Consider the following 18755-nt stretch of genomic DNA (forward strand, 5'->3'; position numbering starts at 1 on the left):
ATATTCCAGTAAATGTTGCACCAGGGACAATACTTGCCCAATGGAAGGGATGGTGAAGTAACACAGTGAGACATAATAGATACTCATATTTCTGGCTGGACTTGAAATATCTAAAATGTTGAGTGGCCTGCTTTAAGAACAAAAGGATACACAGTGATGAAATAAAGAGTGGCTAGATCCTTGAACTGGACCTAAGCTTCAGTTAAATCCTCCTCTAGATAGGGATGAAGAAACAAAATGCAGTGAGAATAAAGGGCTTTAAAAATGTCCTGCTTCTTTGCTTGAAACAGTTCTTGGGATGGAGATGCACTAGAGAAGCCAGAGACATTTAGACTAGGACCAGTGAAACTTGGCTTCAACAACATTTGGGAGTAAAAGCACAAAACCCGTCCAGTCTTTAAACATGGTTGGGTTGAGTCAATGGTGGACAGCCTGAGAGAACACCTTTCCTTTAATGACGAAATAAATCATGTCACAAGGTTGCCTGGACTCCTCTTCCTTGATGGTTCAACAACATAAAAAGCTGTCTCTGTTTGCTTTGCCCTTGTTTAATCCTATGTAAAATAGTTCCATTTTCCTCTAACACAACAAGCTGGTCTTGGCTCACTCTCACACTGATAGACATATATCAAGACATTTCTTTCTTCCTTTTGTGTCTTTAGATACTAATTAATGAAATTTAGCATAACTGCAAGTTATGGAATTTGGGTATGTTCATACACCTTCTTAAAGCTTCCTCATTTTGGTAAATGTGAAAGGAAATCTCAACATGCTACCTTTCTCAAATTGAGACATAAATGATAAATTTTCCCCCTCTTTCTACCTATATTATTGTTTTTCCTAAATGATAATTTTGATTTTTTTACTTCTTCATTTACAACTAAGTCACCTAATCATGATGCATCAGTTACTTCAAATGATTTATCAATTATTCTACACTGGAGGTTCATCTTCTTTATAATTGTTTAACTACTAGTCCTGTTTGATCTTTAAGTCTGGTGCACAAATAAACTTACATAAATGCAAATGTTCATATCTCTTAGGAGTAACAGATTATTAGTAGCAGTTATCTTACTATATAGGCAATGACATTCAAAATGCTCTTTTCCTCTGTTACAGAATTTATATATCCTGACACATGTTAAATTTATGTATATGGTCCTATTTAATAATTGGTTATATGTTTCTTGAGGAGTCATACACTCTGTCTGGATGCTGTGGTTTGTACTGATATCTTATTTAATAATTCCAGCAACTCAATTAAAAAGTTATTTCTGCCTTTTAAAGGAAGTAAAATAAAGCACGGAGAAGTAACTCGTCAGAGGACATGTAGGTTGGCAGTGGTGGAGCTTGAGTGTGATTAATGCCACCTGACTGCAAAGCCTCTGCTCATTCTTTTTCAGGCCTGACCATATCATGTAAGTTGGTTTACCAGTGTACCACACGTAGAGTGGATGATGAATAAATAATAACCTGGATAGTTAACGTTTGTGACTTCTTGTGCTTCTAGATAAAGAAGACATTTTTTATGGAGTGGGGGAATCAGACATTCAACCCTGAGTTCATCTTGATGGGAATTTTTAGTTACACGCCCACTCACATCTTTCTCTTCTCTCTGGTCCTGGGCATCTTCACAATGGCGCTCTTGGCAAACACTCTCATGGTTCTCCTCATCTACCTGGACCCGCGGCTCCACACCCCCATGTACTTCCTCCTCAGCCAGCTCTCCCTCATGGACCTCATGCTCATCTGCACCACTGTACCCAAGATGGTCCACAGCTACCTGTCTGGCAGGAAGTCCATTTCTGTAGCAGGATGTGAAGCCCAAATATTCCTCTATGTGTCTCTCCTTGGTGCTGAGTGCTTCTTGTTGGCTGTCATGGCCTATGACCGCTATGTTGCCATTTGCTATCCTCTTCAGTACCCCAGTCTCATGAACTGGAAACTTTGTGGACTCATGGCTGCCTCTACATGGATTCTTGGTGCCTTTGATGGGATTGTTGAGTTAGCTGCTACTTTGTCTTTCTCCTATTGTGGATCCCGAGAAATAGCTCAGTTCTTCTGTGATGTCCCAGCACTCCTACATCTCTCCTGCACGGATACTTCCACATTTGAAACACTTATTTTCATCTGTTGTGTAGTAATGCTCCTCCTCCCTCTGTCACTCATCATCATCTCCTACACACGTGTAATTATAACTGTCATTCGCATGAGTTGTGGGGAGGGTCGGCACAAGGCTTTCACCACCTGTACTTCACATCTTATTGTTGTGGGGATGTATTATGGAGCAGCTATGTTCATATATATGAGACCCAATTCTAATCGATCCCCAACCCAGGATAAAATGGTATCAACCTTCTACACCATTCTCACTCCCATGCTGAATCCCCTTATATACAGCCTCCGAAACAAAGATGTGGCCAAAGCATTCAGTAAGGTACTAGGGAAGGGGAAATTTAGAGAACAAATTGGATAATGGTTGCAGGGATTTTTTTTCTTCCATAACTCCTGTCTGTCTCTGGCAAGTTCATTTATTTAAAAATAAGATTTAGCAACAAATGTACAAATGTACACTTTTTCTAAAATAGTCATCACAGTTAATAAACTCGGTACACATTTAGTTTATTGATATATTTTGCATTGAATATTCATTTTGGTTTTAAATATACTCAGTGAAGTTCCTGAGAAGTGAATAATTAAGTCAATAAACAGATATACTCCTGTTTATAGAACTAAAAATAAATAAAACTGTTTTAAATGCTTTCCCTTATTTTCAAAAACCAGATTCTTATTGAAATTCTTATTCAATAATTTATGTACTGAGTTAAATACCACACTCGTCTATTTCATTTTGTCATTAGTTCTTTCAAAATATGGCCCAACCAGAGAGTCATGGATATTTGCTCATTTACCAAAATCTTATTTTATAATAAATACTACTTATTTTGGCCAAAAAGACTTTTTTCTTTTGTTTGACTTCTCTAATACGCTGAGCATTTGTATATCTGAAGATGTCTTATCGCGGAACCACTTATTTCCAGAGTTTTGACAGATGATGTAGTATCATCAACCTATATTTTATAGGGTTTTTTTGGTATCCTAAAAATCCACTATGGTATAATGAAATCCCAGAGCTGTGAGTCCTACCCAGAAATTATGATCTATATCATATTTTTGTACTGAACCATGATGGGAATATTGTTATTCTTCATATCAGAACATTACCCTTTGAATGTGTGTAGAAAAGTTTCCACGAATTTAGTAGTTATTGGAGTGAAGGTGTAATAATATTATTGTCACAGAAGCTGCCTACTTTTTTCTTTGTTTTCCTGATGAACATGGATGGTAACTGAATGAAAATGTTGGCTGGTCTCTGATAGCCTTGGTGGAAACCCCATCCCCCATTCTGGCACAATGTACATGGTCTTCCCAAAGGAATATACTCAAATCCAGTAGAATCTCATCTTGGGACAGGTAACAGCACTCAAAGTAAAACACTTTTGTACCCAAAGAAGACCAGATTTCTATGACATTGGTTCTACCTGGGAAATTGGATAAACCTTATAAAGATTGGGGTTTCATTCATGGAACTTGCATATACTTCTTTAATCTAAACCTGTTATTTGGAGTTGCTATAAAAAGATATATCTAAAAATAAGACACTGGTATTAATTTACTTAAAAAGTAGGGGGGAAAAAGTCATGGGTTCATTTACATGAGGGTGGAGTTATGAGTCTTATGATTAGATATGTACTTTTATTACAGCCCTTAATTGACCACTTTAAAACACTGAACTGCTAAGTCACTTCAGTCGTGTCCAACTCTGTGTGACCCCAGAGACGGCAGTCCACCAGGCTCCCCCGTCCCTGGGATTCTCCAGGCAAGAACACTGGAGTGGGTTGCCATTTCCTTCTCCAACGCATGAAAGTTGAAAGTGAAAGTGAAGTCACTCAGTCATGTCTGACCCTCAGCGACCCCATGGACTGCAGCCTTCCAGGCTCCTCCGTCCATGGGATTTTCCTGGCAAGAGTACTGGAGTGGGGTGCCACACTGAAACTGACAAATAAATGGAAAAGGGGACTGTTGAGTTTTCCAAGAATGTGATGAGTATCATTGAGTATCACAGAAATGATGACACCTACATGAAATATCTTTAAATATTTTTTAATTTTGAAAGATAGAAATATTTCACAGTTCTTTCCTTAATATTTAAGGAATTGTAGAATTTTTCCCCATGATACAAAGAAGGACAATGCAAAAATAGAATTCTTGACATGAGATCTTTCCTGATTGAAGCTATAAGGTCACATGATCAAAATAAGTCTTTTAAACTTTCTTCTTTCTTTCATCTGTTTCTCTTTTTTTATATATACCTTTCTGAGATATCATATACTATTAATGAAAAACATACTAGAGTTTTAATTTTTTTATATTGACTTCATGGAGGTTTGTTTTGCCTTAGAAAAAGTATCATAATAATTAATTTCTGCTTATATGTGAAGTGGCTACTACAACCTGTAAATTTTGTTCATGTGAGCACAGTGTTATCATACTCTTAATTTCTGAAAACCACAGAAATATTTGGACCTTGTATACATGTAAACAAAGGTTTAAATTATGTATCAATGAGATGCTAAATCAGCTATGTATATTCAAATGGAAGTTGGCTTGGCTGCATATACTAAAGGCACTCAGTACTCTGCAAGAGTTATTGGAATGCATATCTTAAGAAGAATAAATGGAGAAGAGGGTGGTGGCACTATTTATTTCATATCTAATTTCACATAATGGTAGCTAACATTATTGGGTGAAACTATCTGGTACGTATTAAAATGATGAGTGATGAGCTGAGTTGTACAAACTCTCTGACCACCTTCACGATGAAAAAAGGCAATAGACCCCAAGAAGGACTTCATTAAGTGTGTTTCTGGTCCAATAATCAGTTTCAGGACATACCGCTTCATCACCGTCATCAAAGAGAAACTCTGGCTGACCTTACAGATTCTAATCATGAATCATGCTGAATCACTTCAGTTATATCTGACTCTTTGCAACCCCTTGGACCATAACCACCAAGCTCCTCTGTCCGTGAGAATTTCCCATCAAGTATACTGGAGCAGGTTGCCATGCTTGGACATTCTCTTTGTGATCCCTCCAGGGGATCTTCCAGGCCTAGGGATCCAACCCATGTCTCCTACGTGGCAGATTCTAAACGAACATTTATTTGTACCAAAAGGTATGGATACCCTGGTGGGTGTAGTCAGTGGAACCCATAATGAATAAGCTGAGGGCCACCACTGTTTCATTGAAAACCTATGTGGAGTCAAGTATCTGGATAGTTACAGACCCAGATAGGAAATATATCCAGGTTTCCAAGAAAAAGGAATAAACATGGGAGAATATTTGCCCCAGAGTAGCTCAATCCCTACTTACCTGCTTCTGTCTGTTCCACTCCCTGGGCAGGAGTGCTGGTACTAGTAGGTTACTAATAAGGACATGTATTGGGCTATGGTGAGACTACAGAGAACCCTAGTGTGAATGGGGAAAGGGTTAAATATCTCCTTTTCAGTATTTTTCGAGAGGGACAATAGATTCTGCCAGTAAACAGTTCTTTCTAGAGAGGATGTTAGATGGACGGTTTAGACCAAGTGTGCCTCTAAATTTTCAGGGAATGCTTTCTCTCTCCTCCCCTTCTGGCTTATAGGGGTTCCTCACCAGGAGAGGTAAGTGTACAGGGCTGAAGTTATCCATGAACATAATCAGGAAAGGGGAGAGAGACACCTTGGCCAGCTATTATGTTATATGACAGTTTTTTTCCCTAGCATGCACTTTAATCCAACTCCATGACAATTAAATTGAGATAATGGAGGGGGCTCATATTATGGAAGTCATAAATGTGTATTTATTTGACAGTGGCTTCTGAAATAATTTCTTCCAGGATACTCTGATCTGAGGGTGGGTGGTGGTAGGCCCTGTACAGTTCACCTGTGATCTTGAGGGTAGGCATAAATACTGTCATCTCCTCACTGAGGTTAAACAAATATGCAAGCTTTAGAATTTTCAGAATCCATTAAGCTAACTTTAAAGTGACTATTTCCTCACTATGACATAGTAAAGCTGAAAAAGACCTCTATATCCCATCGCTAATCAGGTGTAGTTGTCGAGATCCAGAGATATGAAGTGGTTTTTATCAAAGTCACAGATTTATGATGATAGCTTGAAAATTCAGGAAACATCAAAGATAGCTTGAAAATTTAGGAAACTTACCATACCAGTATTCAAAGTTAGAGAGGACGTCAACACAGTCTAACATAATTAAACACGGTTGTTTCTATAGGGGTCACTTTTTTTCTGATCCAATATAATATTGCTTAAAGAATCGTATTTGAACTTGTAAATTTACCTGTCTATTGAATGAGGTTGTATAGAGTCATTTCCAGCTATATCTTTCATAATCAGATTTGCAACATATATGACAAATCTTATAGGTTTCAAGATGTTTCCATATAATCTAAAATTTATTCTGAGTTTTCTGATGTTCTCCGATATCATTTGGAGTGGAACACCATTTCAGACAGGTGATCACTAGCAACTTCAGTTCTCTGCTTCAAGTTCAAGAGAGAGGTACTATTCTTAGAAATTATTCAGGGACTCGCTAAATGAGGTGTCTTGTGGGGGCTGACAAATTTTAATGAGCATGCAAAGTTGAAGACCCCAATTAAATAGCTACCTAATTGGAAAAGTATAAAGCTTTATATGGTTTCTTGGACTGAAGAGCAAAGTGACAACTAGTGAAAGGTAGAAGCTGTCCTGATTAGCGAACTCAAAAAGGACAGAATTGTTTGGTTACTTTGGTGACATTTGACAGAGAAATAAATCTAAGGGTAATAAATACACTTGGGAAACCAGTTAGCATATAAACATTGCATGCTAATTAATATAATAGTAGAGCCTGTGCTAGGGCTGTTGTTGAAGGAAAGTTACAGGGCTCAAAATAGCCTGGAATTAAAATTCCCCTCTAGGTCTTCCCCACCTTTCTATGTAAAACAAAGAACTCTCTCACCCAAAGAAAAAAAAATGGACATTAACGTTGATTACGCCCAGCTCCCAGCCGGTCCAACCTCTGGTAGAGCTCCAAAATTCTTTGCCCCAGCCATTTAAGAGATAACTACTCCAAACAACCTTGGAGAACAGGCCCCCTTAAAACAGTAACTTTCCACATACATGCCTATACATACTTACTCTTGGATAAGGGCTGCTGCTGCTGCTGCTAAGTCGCTTCAGTCATGTCCGACTCTGTGCGACCCCATAGACGGCAGCCCACCAGGCTCCCCCGTCCCTGGGATTCTCCAGGCAAGAACACTGGAGTGGGTTGCCATAAGTGCAGCAGCTCGCTAATCTGACTGCTGCCCCTTCTCGCCTCATTTTTAAAGGTGATCTGTTCCTGTAAACTGCTGGTCTCCTTCTTTTTCTGAACCTTGCCTTCTCTAACTCCCTTACCTTACAGTTGTGATATAAATGTTACCTTGTGAATCCCTCAGAAGAAATGGAGTAACCATCATGGTCAACAGAAGAGTCCGAAATGCAGTACTTGGATGCAGTCTCAAAAACGACAGAATGATCTCTGCTCATTTCCAAGGCAAACCATTCAATATCACGGTAATCCACGTCTATGCCCCAACCAGTAACGCTGAAGAAGCTGAAGTTGAACGGTTCTATGAAGACCTACAAGACCTTTTAGAACTACCACCCAAGAGAGATGTCCTTTTCATTATAGGGGACTGGAATGCAAAAGTAGGAAGTCGAGGGCGGGGCCGGTTGACCATCAAGGGGAGAGCGTCTGTACGCCGAGCGAGTCGAAGATGAATGCCAGAGGACTTGGATCTCAGCTAAAGGACAGTATTCCAGTTACTGAGCTGTCGGCAAGTGGTCCTTCTGAAAGTCATGATCTTCTTCGAAAAGGTTTCTCTTGTGTGAAAAGTGAACTTCTACCCAGTCATCCTCTTCAATTATCAGAAAAAAATTTCCAGCTCAACCAAGATAAGATGAACTTCTCCATATTGAGAAACATCCAGGGTCTTTTTGCACCACTAAAACTGCAGATGGAATTCAAGGCAGTGCAGCAGGTTCAGCGTCTTCCATTTCTTCCAAGCTCAAACCTTTCACTGGATATTTTGAGGGGTAATGATGAGACTATTGGATTTGAAGATATTCTTAATGACCCATCACAAAGTAATGGGAGAACCGCATTTGATGGTTGAATATAAACTTGGCTTACTGTAATGCCGTGTGCTGTTCATGGAAGTGGAGGGGCTGCGTCTTGTTTATACTTGTCTTTTTCCTATAATTTGATGTGCACAACATTAAAAGTACTAACACATGAGAAGTGTTGCCTAAACATCTGTGATCATTTGAAATTATTTGGGTCATGGCTTTATGTGATAATTGAAAGCACTCAAGAGAGTTGGTTTTAAAACTTCTTATTTATATGAAAGCAACAGCTTTCTAGGTCTTTAAAGAAATGTTACTAATTAGTATTATAAAACTATGCACAGATTCCAAATCAGCCTATTTTCTAGTTATTCCATAAATTTAATTTTGAGTTTTGAGCTTGCAACCTTTATAGTTGCATCTTTCAGAATACACATCTATAATTGATTTCAGTGGCAACATTTCAAAGTAAGGACAGAACAAGACTATTAGATTTTACCTTGTTTCAATATAGTCCATTAATACTCAAAAGAATAATACTTGGTTTGTTGATGCTACATTACAATTATAGGTATATTCTTTGATTCTTTCAGGTTTTCTATTTTGGTCTTATCTTTAAACTAAAAACTTAAACAACCAGGAGATGTCAGTTTTAAACTATAGTATTGCATAGATTTATGTATCACAAGACGTTTAAATTTAAAAACATAAGACCATTCATGTACATACATATGCTATCCATGAACAAATTCCGTGATAGTTTGTTTAAAAATAAATCTTCCCTATGGTGGTTTGTTCTTAAAAAGGTATTTTTTATGAACCTAGTTTACAGAAATTAAAGATTATCTGTTTCTCAGGTAAAAAAAAAAAAAAAGTAGGAAGTTGAGAAACACCTGGAGTAATAGGCAAATTTGGCCTTGGAATGCGGAATGAAGCAGGGCAAAGACTAATAGAGTTTTGCCAAGAAAATGCACTGGTCATAGCAAACACCCTCTTCCAACAACACAAGAGAACCCTCGACAGATGGACATCACTAGATGGTCAACACCGAAATCAGATTGATTATATTTTCTGCAGCCAAAGATGGAGAAGCTCTAGACAGTCAAGAAAAACAAGACCAGGAGCTGACTGTGGCTCAGATCATGAACTCCTTATTGCCAAATTCAGACTGAAATTGAAGAAAGTAGGGAAAACCGCTAGACCATTCAGGTATGACCTAAATCAAATCCCTTATGATTATGCAGTGGAAGTGAGAAATAGATTTAAGGACCTAGATCTGATAGATAGAGTGGAATGAGGTTTGTGACATTGTACAGGAGACAGGGATCAAGACCATCCCCATGGAAAAGAAATGCAAAAAAGCAAAATGGCTGTCTGGGGAAGCCTTGCAAATTGCTGAGAAAAGAAGAGAAGTGAAAAGCAAAGGAGAAAAGGAAAGATATAAGCATCTGAATGCAGAGTTCCAAAGAATAGCAAGAAGAGATAAGAAAGCCTTCTTCAGCAATCAATGCAAAGAAATAGAGGGAAACAACAGAATGGGAAAGACTAGAGATCTCTTCAAGAAAATTAGAGATACCAAGGGAACATTTCATGAAAAGATGGGCTCGATAAAGGAAAGAAATGGTATGGACCTAACAGAAGCAGAAGATATTAAGAAAAGGTGGCAAGAATACACAGAAGAACTGTACAAAAAAGATCTTCACAACCCTGATAACCACGATGGTGTGATCACTAATCTAGAGCCAGACATCTTAGAATGTGAAGTCAAGTGCACCTTAGAAAGCATCACTACAAACAAAGCTAGTGGAGTTGATGGCATTCCAGTAGAGCTATTTCAAATCCTGAAAGATGATGCTGTGAAAGTGCTGCACTCACTATGCCAGCAAATTTGGAAAACTCAGCAGTGGCCACAGGACTGGAAAAGGTCAGTTTTCATTCCAATCCCAAAGAAAGGCAATGCCAAAGAATGCTCAAACTACTGCACAATTGCACTCATCTCACACACTAGTAAAGTAATGCTCAAAATTCTCCAAGCCAGACTTCAGCAATATGTGAACTGTGAACTTCCTGATGTTCAAACAGGTTTTAGAAAAGGCAGAGGAACCAGAGATCAAACTGCCAACATCCGCTGGATCATGGAAAAAGCAAGAGAGTTCCAGAAAACCATCTATTTCTGCTTTATTGACTATGCCAAAGCCTTTGACTGTGTGGATCACAATAAACTGTGGACAATTCTGAAAGAGATGGGAATACCAGACCACCTTACCTGCCTCTTGAGAAACCTGTATGCAGGCCAAGAAGCAACAGTTAGCACTAGACATGGAACAACAGACTGGTTCCAAATAGGAAAAGGAGTATGTCAAGGCTGTATATTGTCACCCTGCTTATTTAACTTCTATGCAGAGTACATCATGAGAAATGCTGGACTGGAAGAAACACAGGCTGAAATCAAGATTGCTGGGAGAAATATCAGTAACCTCAGATATGCAGATGACACCACCCTTATGGCAGAAAGTGAAGAGGAACTAAAAAGTCTCTTGATGAAAGTGAAAGAGGAGAGTGAAAAAGTTGGCTTAAAGCTCAACATTCAGAAAACGAAGATCATGGCATCCAGTCCCATCATTTCATGGGCAATAGATGGGGAAACAGTGGAAACAATGTCAGACTTTATTTTTCTGGGCTCCAAAATCACTGCAGATGGTGATTGCAGCCATGAAATTAAAAGACGCTTACTCCTTGGAAGAAAAGTTGTGACCAACACAGATAACATATTCCAAAGCAGAGACATTCCTTTGCCGACTAAGGTCCGTCTAGTCAAGGCTATGGTTTTTCCTGTGATCATGTATGGATGTGAGAGTTGGACTGTGAAGAAGGCTGAGCGCCGAAGAACTGATGCTTTTGAACTGTGGTGTTGGAGAAGACTCTTGAGAGTCCCTTGGACTGCAAGGAGATCCAACCAGTCCATTCTGAAGATCAACCCTGGGATTTCTTTGGAAGGAATGATGCTAAAGCTGAAACTCCAGTACTTTGGCCACCTCATGAGAAGAGTTGACTCATTGGAAAAGACTCTGATGCTGGGAGGGATTGGGGGCAGGAGGAGAAGGGGATGACAGAGGATGAGATGGCTGGATGGCATCACTGACTCGATGGAAGCGAGTCTGAGTGAACTCCGGGAGATGGTGAGGGACAGGGAGGCCTGGCGTGCTGTGATTCACGGGGTCGCACAGAGTCGGACACGACTGAGCGACTGAACTGAACTGTACTGTGTCACTGTTTAAAGTTAAAATCGTATCACTACAAATTTATGTACATTTTTAATTAAAAGTGCTTTTTTTTCCGTGTGAATCTAGAATATTTTACATAGAAAATAATCTAATAATCATTTTAATAACTAGACCATAAGAGATTATTTATTTCATCAACTTATTTTACACTAGACTTCTTTGGATGCACTGAGTCAGACTAGAATATTTCTCTTTTTAAAAGCCAATAATAGCAAAACTATATAGTTCTCAGTTACCAGCTGAATCATCTAATCAAGCTTCCTAACTCTCTAAATAACAAATTAGAAAATATCAATAAAACTGAAATATATTGTTATTTGGGGCATTAATTTATTATTTTTAAAAAGTGCTTTATTATTTTAAAATATTTTAATGATGCATAGTACAAAATGAATGATATAAGAAGTATGGGCACATTCCCATATGAGAGTTTATCTTAACCTGATGAATTTACTCCTTTTCCTGTTTTTAATGAAATGAGATTCCAGCTAGAGTTGATGGTCTTTGTGTAATTCCTCACCATCATACCATGAACCTCTTACATTTCCTGCCATAATCACAGACTTGAATTTTTGATGAAATGTACCAGCAATGTTACTATATTTTGTGGAATGTGTATGTCTTCATAAAAAGTACATAATGTGATACAATAGATATTATACTCTACACATAATTCTTCAACTTGCATGTTTCACACATTGTTTTCTAAAATTAACTTACTTTGATAATGTCGAGTCTATTCATATGAATATTTAAATACTTATACAATATCCCACTGAATAAATATACCATCAATTTATTCATGCATACTCCTATTGATGGATATTTGGGTTGCTATATATTCTATGTCATTATAAATAATAATTGCAATGAATTCAAAGACTCTCTGGTGTCCATTCTCAGAAAACTAGAAATAACAGTAGGAGATAGTTCCATGGACAAATGAATCTACTGAGCAGGTATGATTTTATGGATAGTGGGACAGATGATTCCCAGTACTTAAAGGGTAGCTCAGGTCACAGGGATGTTTTTTGTATTCCATTGTGCAACATTAAGTCTCTACAAATCCACTGAAGAGTAAGGAGCTTCTTTTCAAGTATTCTTTCCCTGGAAATGGAGAGAAGCTCAATAGAGCATCTCCATTTAACACAGACCCTGTATGCACCATTGGCTCTGTAACAAAGCCCAGTTACAGAGCAACTTGGTCAGTACTCTGAATCAGCTATGAAGTAGCTTAATCAGGTTGGGGAGGGGAGGGAAATACAATCAGGTCAGTGGAATTTTGGTAAGCCTCCATCTATCCTTCATTTGTCACTTGTAGGGAGAGGCTCTCCAACTATCCTTACTCATAGTGTTACTTGGGCTTCTGAGTGTTTATTGGACTGCTCCCTCTATGGGTCCTTCTCAAAGAAATGAGACAACTCCACATTTCCTAGTGACTGGAAGAACTAACACATTTTCCCAAACTGTCCAATTGATGATAAGTATCAGGCATTTGAGCTTTCAAAGACTAGTGTCAAGCAGGAAATTTTAGGAAGAGTCATAAAGAGAGAGAAATAAGAACTACTGTCAAAAGGAAAAGGAGATCAATAGTGACTAGTGATGTCTCTTTTAAAACAATAGTGGTCATTCTTGATCATTTGAAATATTCCCTCAAAAAAATAATGATAGAGTGGTACAAAAAGGGAAAATCCTTCATTATTTCATAAATTATTTCAAGCTCTATGCTGATGAGTTAAGAAATAATTCTGCTCCTTTTCTTAGCCATAATAAAGTAAAATATCTCTGGCAGCAAGCCTATGCATTATATGGAAACTGTTTAAAGAAGAACAAGCATGTTTTGGGCTTATTAGTAGTTTAATCTGAAAGTGTCAACTGACCAAAAAAATATGAGGGACTAAAAAGTTTATTGAACAAGTTTTGCCATAGAATAGAGAACAGTGAAATCCAAGGACCAAGATGGCATTGTTAACTTTGCAAAGGGTAGAGCCTGCACAATAGAATCAACTGGGGACATACAGAAAATAACAATGCCTGGCTTCTTCCAAAAAGATTCTAATTTAATGAGTTTAGAAAAGTCTGGCCTAGATAACATTTTCAAATCTCTTCAAAAGATTCTAATAAGTATCTAAATTTGAGAACCACTGGGATAGAGGCATGAGAAATTGTTAGGATTTAAAAAACTGGACATTAGACAGGTGCATATTTCAAGCAATCTACATTAAAAATGATGAAAGAAACAGGGCACCCCCTGCTACCTGGTATAAAAAGAAACAAAGCTATCTTGGAAACAAGAAAATTTACATTGAGAACCTCGGGAAAAATTGAAGATAACATCATCAATGTAATTAAAGACAAGGGACTAAGTCCCTGCGGACAAAGAAATTTAACTTGGAAAAAAAAAAAAAAACCTAGGATTTAAGCCTTTTTATTTACTCAGTCAGTGTTCTTGTATTTTCCTGGGAAAAACCAGAAGGTAGGTTGGAAAAAAGAAGTTTAAATCACAAAATATCTAGCACTTTCTGGGCTTCAATGAAGCAGAAATGGATGAAAATCTATACTGTTAGATACTTCCAAACCAATAGATATATTTCCATCTTACCTTAATTCATTCTGTATTAAAACTTGAGTAATATTAGTTTTGACTATGTCTTGGGTTCTTTTTAAAGGGTGTGCCTGGAGAATCCCATGGACGGAGGAGCCTGGTTGGCTGCAGTCCATAGGGTTGTTGCTAAGGGTCGGACACGACTGAGCGACTTCCCTTTCACTTTCCTGCATTGGAGAAGGAAATGGCAACCCACTCCAGTGTTCTTGCCTGGAGAATCCCAGGGACGGGAAAGCCTGGTGGGCTGCCGTCTATGGGGTCGCACAGAGTCAGACACGACTAAAGTGACTTAGCAGCAGCAGCAGGTGAACACAGGAGAAGGCAATGGCAACCCACTCCAGTACTCTTGCCTGGGGAATCACATGGACGGAGGAGCCTGGTAGGTTGCAGCCCATGGGGTCGCGAAGGGTTGGGCACGACTGAGCAACTTCACTTTCACTTTTCATTTTCATGCATTGGAGAAGGAAATGGCAACCCACTCGTGTTCTTGCCTGGAGAATCCCAGGGACGGAGGAGCTCGGTGGGCTGCCATCTATGGGGTCGCACAGAGTTGGACACAACTGACACGACTTAACAGCAGCAGCAGCAGCAGCAGGTGAACACAAGGCATTATTATAATTTGACTGTTCTATCATGTATACTAGGTTAAAACTCATTCAGATAATCCTTTCATGTATCTATTTCACTAAAGCAGCACTTTTTTTCCCCTCTAAGAAGCACATATTCAACTCTGTATAAAGCACAATTCTGTTTTATTAAAATAGTATTTTTAAAATGTAAGACAATACATTTTGGTGGCCTATACTCCAGTTTAGAGAATAAATCATTATACAAAATGATAGGATAAAATGAAACATGGAAATTAATATATATTTTAGGGGTTGAATCATGTGCCTCAAAATTTATATTTTGAACTCTCTGTACTTCACAATGTGACCTTATTTGAAGATATGGTCCTTACAGAGGTAACCAAGTTAACAGGAGTTCACTAGGGGAAGTATTAATTCAAATAATTTATGTCCTTATAAAAAGAGGAAACTTGGACACAGACACAGACACAGTGAGATTGCCATGTGAGGATGAAGGACACATCAGAGTTATTTTTTATAAGTCAGGGAATACCGAAGATTGCCATCGACCACCAGAAGTTGGATGAGAAGCGTTGAACTGATTCTTCCTTGCAACCTTCAGAAGAACCAGATTTGCAGACTCTTTGATCTGACCCTTCTAGCTTTCAGAACTGTGAGACAGTAAGTTTTGATTGTTTAGTCCTCCTAGTTTTTGGCACCTTGTTATGGCAGTCTAACAGACTAATACAGAGATTAAATACCAAAAGTATAACAATGGCAATGATTAAGATATTTGAATGATTAAAATATTATATTTTCTGAGTGCATATATTTTAATTAAGCATTATGTTATCTTTTATTATCTTTGAAACAATCCTGAGAAATGACATTAGTTACTATAGAATTTTGTTTTAAAAAAAATAGAAGATTCCTGATAATATCACTACTGGCAGTAGAGCAAAGATTCTGTCTGATCTGAGTCCCAGTTCAGCTCTCTGCTCTAAAAGCAGTAGAAGAGACCATACGACTGAGTTCAGCGAGTTGGGAGCAGATTATTTATTAAAATGAAGCAGACTTAATGAGGATGATGTGGTTGTTCTAGAGTTGGAATCAAGGAATAAATTTTAAAAGTTGGAAACGCCTTGGAGAACAAAGCTTATTCTTCTTGAGGGAAGTAACTTTAGCCAAGATCTCACATTTGAAATGTCTGAGGATGAAAGAGTAGAATTCTCAGGGATTAAAAAACGAGAGGAAACCTCTTTTGCAGTATCCTGAACCCCAAAATAAATAATTATCACTGGATTTTCTCATAGTTTGGAACCTGTGGAAGTCTCTGATGAGAAGCGTGACATAACGGTACTAGAAAAATCAGGGATATTGTATCCACAGGATAGAAAATAAAGGATTTATTTTATTGGAAATTTAATGATTCTGGGAGAAGCAGAGAAAATTTTCAGACATAGAAGTTTGTCTTCCAACCATGTACTAGCTTTTCTGTATACTGAATACCATACAAAGATCATCATTGAAGCAGGAAGATAGGCTACAGCAGTGATTCTCAAACATTAGCCAGCATCCAGATCACCTGGAGGCTTATTGAGACATATTTCTGATTCAGTAGGTCTGGAGTGGTACCTGGGAATGTGAATTTCCCACAAGTTCCCAGGTGATAGTGATGCTAGTACTTGGTCAGGGGATCACACTGTGAGATTCACTGTGTTAAATGAGTACTTTCTAACTATCTTTACAATATGCTTATGCACCATGAAAATCCACCTGTCCTGTGGCAGGCTTATTACTATATTCTACTGGAGGATGGTGTTCCTGGGTTATAACTAAGGGAAAATACAAGTTAGTCTGGCATCCACAGAAGAATTGATCTGTTCATACTTGGTATGCCCTAATTGTGTCTAAATTTTTATCTGTGCTCTCCATGTGGCCTCGCCTCTGTTCTTCTTCCTCACAAGTGTTGATTTTTGCTCAGAATTTAAACTAATCCAGGCATCTTCCTCAACAGAGGTTTTTCTCTGTTCCTCTTCTCTGTTCCTTCCTTTTATATATATATGTATTTAATTTATTTTTGAAAGCATTCTCCTCTTATAAGTAGGAATATAGGTAAGTTCAGTCAATTCTGTACTCGAATGAAGTAATTATGCATAGTCATGTAGTGTTTAATGATAGTGTTGGTGATGATCATTGACACGTGGGCCCTTAATTCAGGATTACGGAGAAGAAAGCATTTTGTGAGCATGTGGATGGGAATTTTCTTTTGTGAGGAAGAAAGCAAAATAATTTACAAAAGACTGAACTAAGACAATTTAAAATTTTGAGTGTATTAGGTTTTATATATTAATATGTGTTACTATTCGTATAACTAAAGACAGCCTACGATGTTCTTGAAAATTATTGAACCACAATTTCTTTGGCCACTAATATTACTGCAAGATTAGTTTTGCAGGTGTGACCATGCAGAGATGTTTTAATCAGTTATTTCTTAAAGCTCCCTAGCAAATTTTAAAGATTAGTTTTTGATCACAAATTCTTACATTTGTAAGAGATGAAGAAACACTACATATTTCCATTATGTACTGATACGTACACAAACATCTACACAGACACAGGTACAGTCCCTGAATTAAGTAATTCTTGAGAGAGTCAGCTAAATAATGCCTTTGTATGACAATGAAAAGCAATGCCAACTGCTTTTTTGGCTTATTTCAATGTTTTCAATACTGTTTCAATATAACAAACAGTAAATATGCTGGCTTGAGTGAAGTACAAGCTTCCTATGGAAAATTAAAATTTATTTAGTAAATCAAGTACATCCTTGAATACTCTTGAGTTGAAGTTTCTAGAGTTTGTGAAATACAATTATGGCCAGTAATATATATGTGCAGGATATGCTGGAAATAAAAGAATCTTCAGAAATAAAAGGTAATTATCCTGTATAGTAACAATCAACGTATGATAATTAGGCTTTGCGTTATGGGTGTAAGATCTGATGCTTTTGTATGAATGACAGTGTAAGTTTTTATGACAAAGTTGTATGACTGTGCTACTAGACTTTGGGAATGAAAAAGAGTGAAGAATCCAGAATTGTGTTTTATGATTACTGAGATGGACAATGAAAGAATTAAGGAAAACTATGGTTATAAATATTTTCAGAAGATAGAATAATGAAATGGGCAAGGGCTGGTAATAATGTATTTATATCTCATAGAGGTGAGAACATGTATTGCATATACCTTTGTATCCAAAAGTACATATATAATAATGATAACAATACAATTTGATAAGTGCTGGTATAAAGGTATGTTTAGAAAATAGAAGGAGGTCTCAAACTCAAGAATACTGAGGAGTATATGTAGCAATAAACAAGGACAATAATTAAGAGGGAAGAGATGGTCAGCAAGCTAAATATTACAAGAGATACATGGAAGGATCAAAACACATGGAAATCTGATGAACAAAATAAACCAGAAACTGAGGCAGTCCTGAATCACACACAAAGATTCCCCTGTGAAAAGACATTAACTGAAGATCTGTTTAAAGAATGATGTTCCAATCACCCCACCACCATTCTCCCTCACCCTCACTCATCATGCAGAGCAGTTGGCAGCAAACAGCATACCTGGAAGCCAAACAAGTGAAACTGGTACTTCTCTCTAGAACAACAATCAAATTGACTCAGAAGATTAAGGCTTCTCCTCAGGTGTTGGCACCCCTACATAAAGCTCTCCTTAATTAGGTATACAGCAAGTCCATCTTAATGGTTAACTCTCCACTTACAATGTCCACATCTAATTTTTTCATTTGCAGGCTCCACTTAAGTAACCAGCTTTCACAATTCAGCTACCCCTTCAGCACAGAGATCTGCAGAAAATCAGTCCTATCTCTATAAAAAGACAGTAATTTGTGCTCCTAAGATTTACATAGACTTAAAATTACAAAAGTTGTACTGGGGTTATAGTATTTAAATTGATAGACAACCAGTACAATCTTTTGAAAATATATTCTAATAAATGTTATCAACAGGGACAATGTTTCTATGGAAATGATGGTGAAGTAACACAATGAGAGACAGTA

The 18755-nt window shown here is 37.7% G+C and overlaps 1 protein-coding gene across 1 annotated transcript; it reads left to right on the forward strand.

The window, feature by feature from the left end:
• Window positions 1–1528: 1528 nt before the first annotated feature.
• LOC138069398 (olfactory receptor 2M3-like) lies at window positions 1529–2476 on the forward strand. Its single transcript, XM_068960679.1, has one exon. It carries the CDS (start codon window positions 1529–1531, stop codon window positions 2474–2476), a length of 948 nt encoding a protein of 315 aa, XP_068816780.1.
• Window positions 2477–18755: the final 16279 nt, after the last annotated feature.

Source organism: Capricornis sumatraensis, chromosome 22 (genome assembly GCF_032405125.1).
Source record: "Capricornis sumatraensis isolate serow.1 chromosome 22, serow.2, whole genome shotgun sequence".
Lineage (NCBI taxonomy): Eukaryota > Metazoa > Chordata > Mammalia > Artiodactyla > Bovidae > Capricornis > Capricornis sumatraensis.

What these genes read in the sequence shown, in the direction of transcription:
- LOC138069398 (XM_068960679.1), top strand. Translation starts at nt 1,529, where the DNA reads ATGGAGTGGGGGAATCAGACATTCAACCCTGAGTTCATCTTGATGGGA.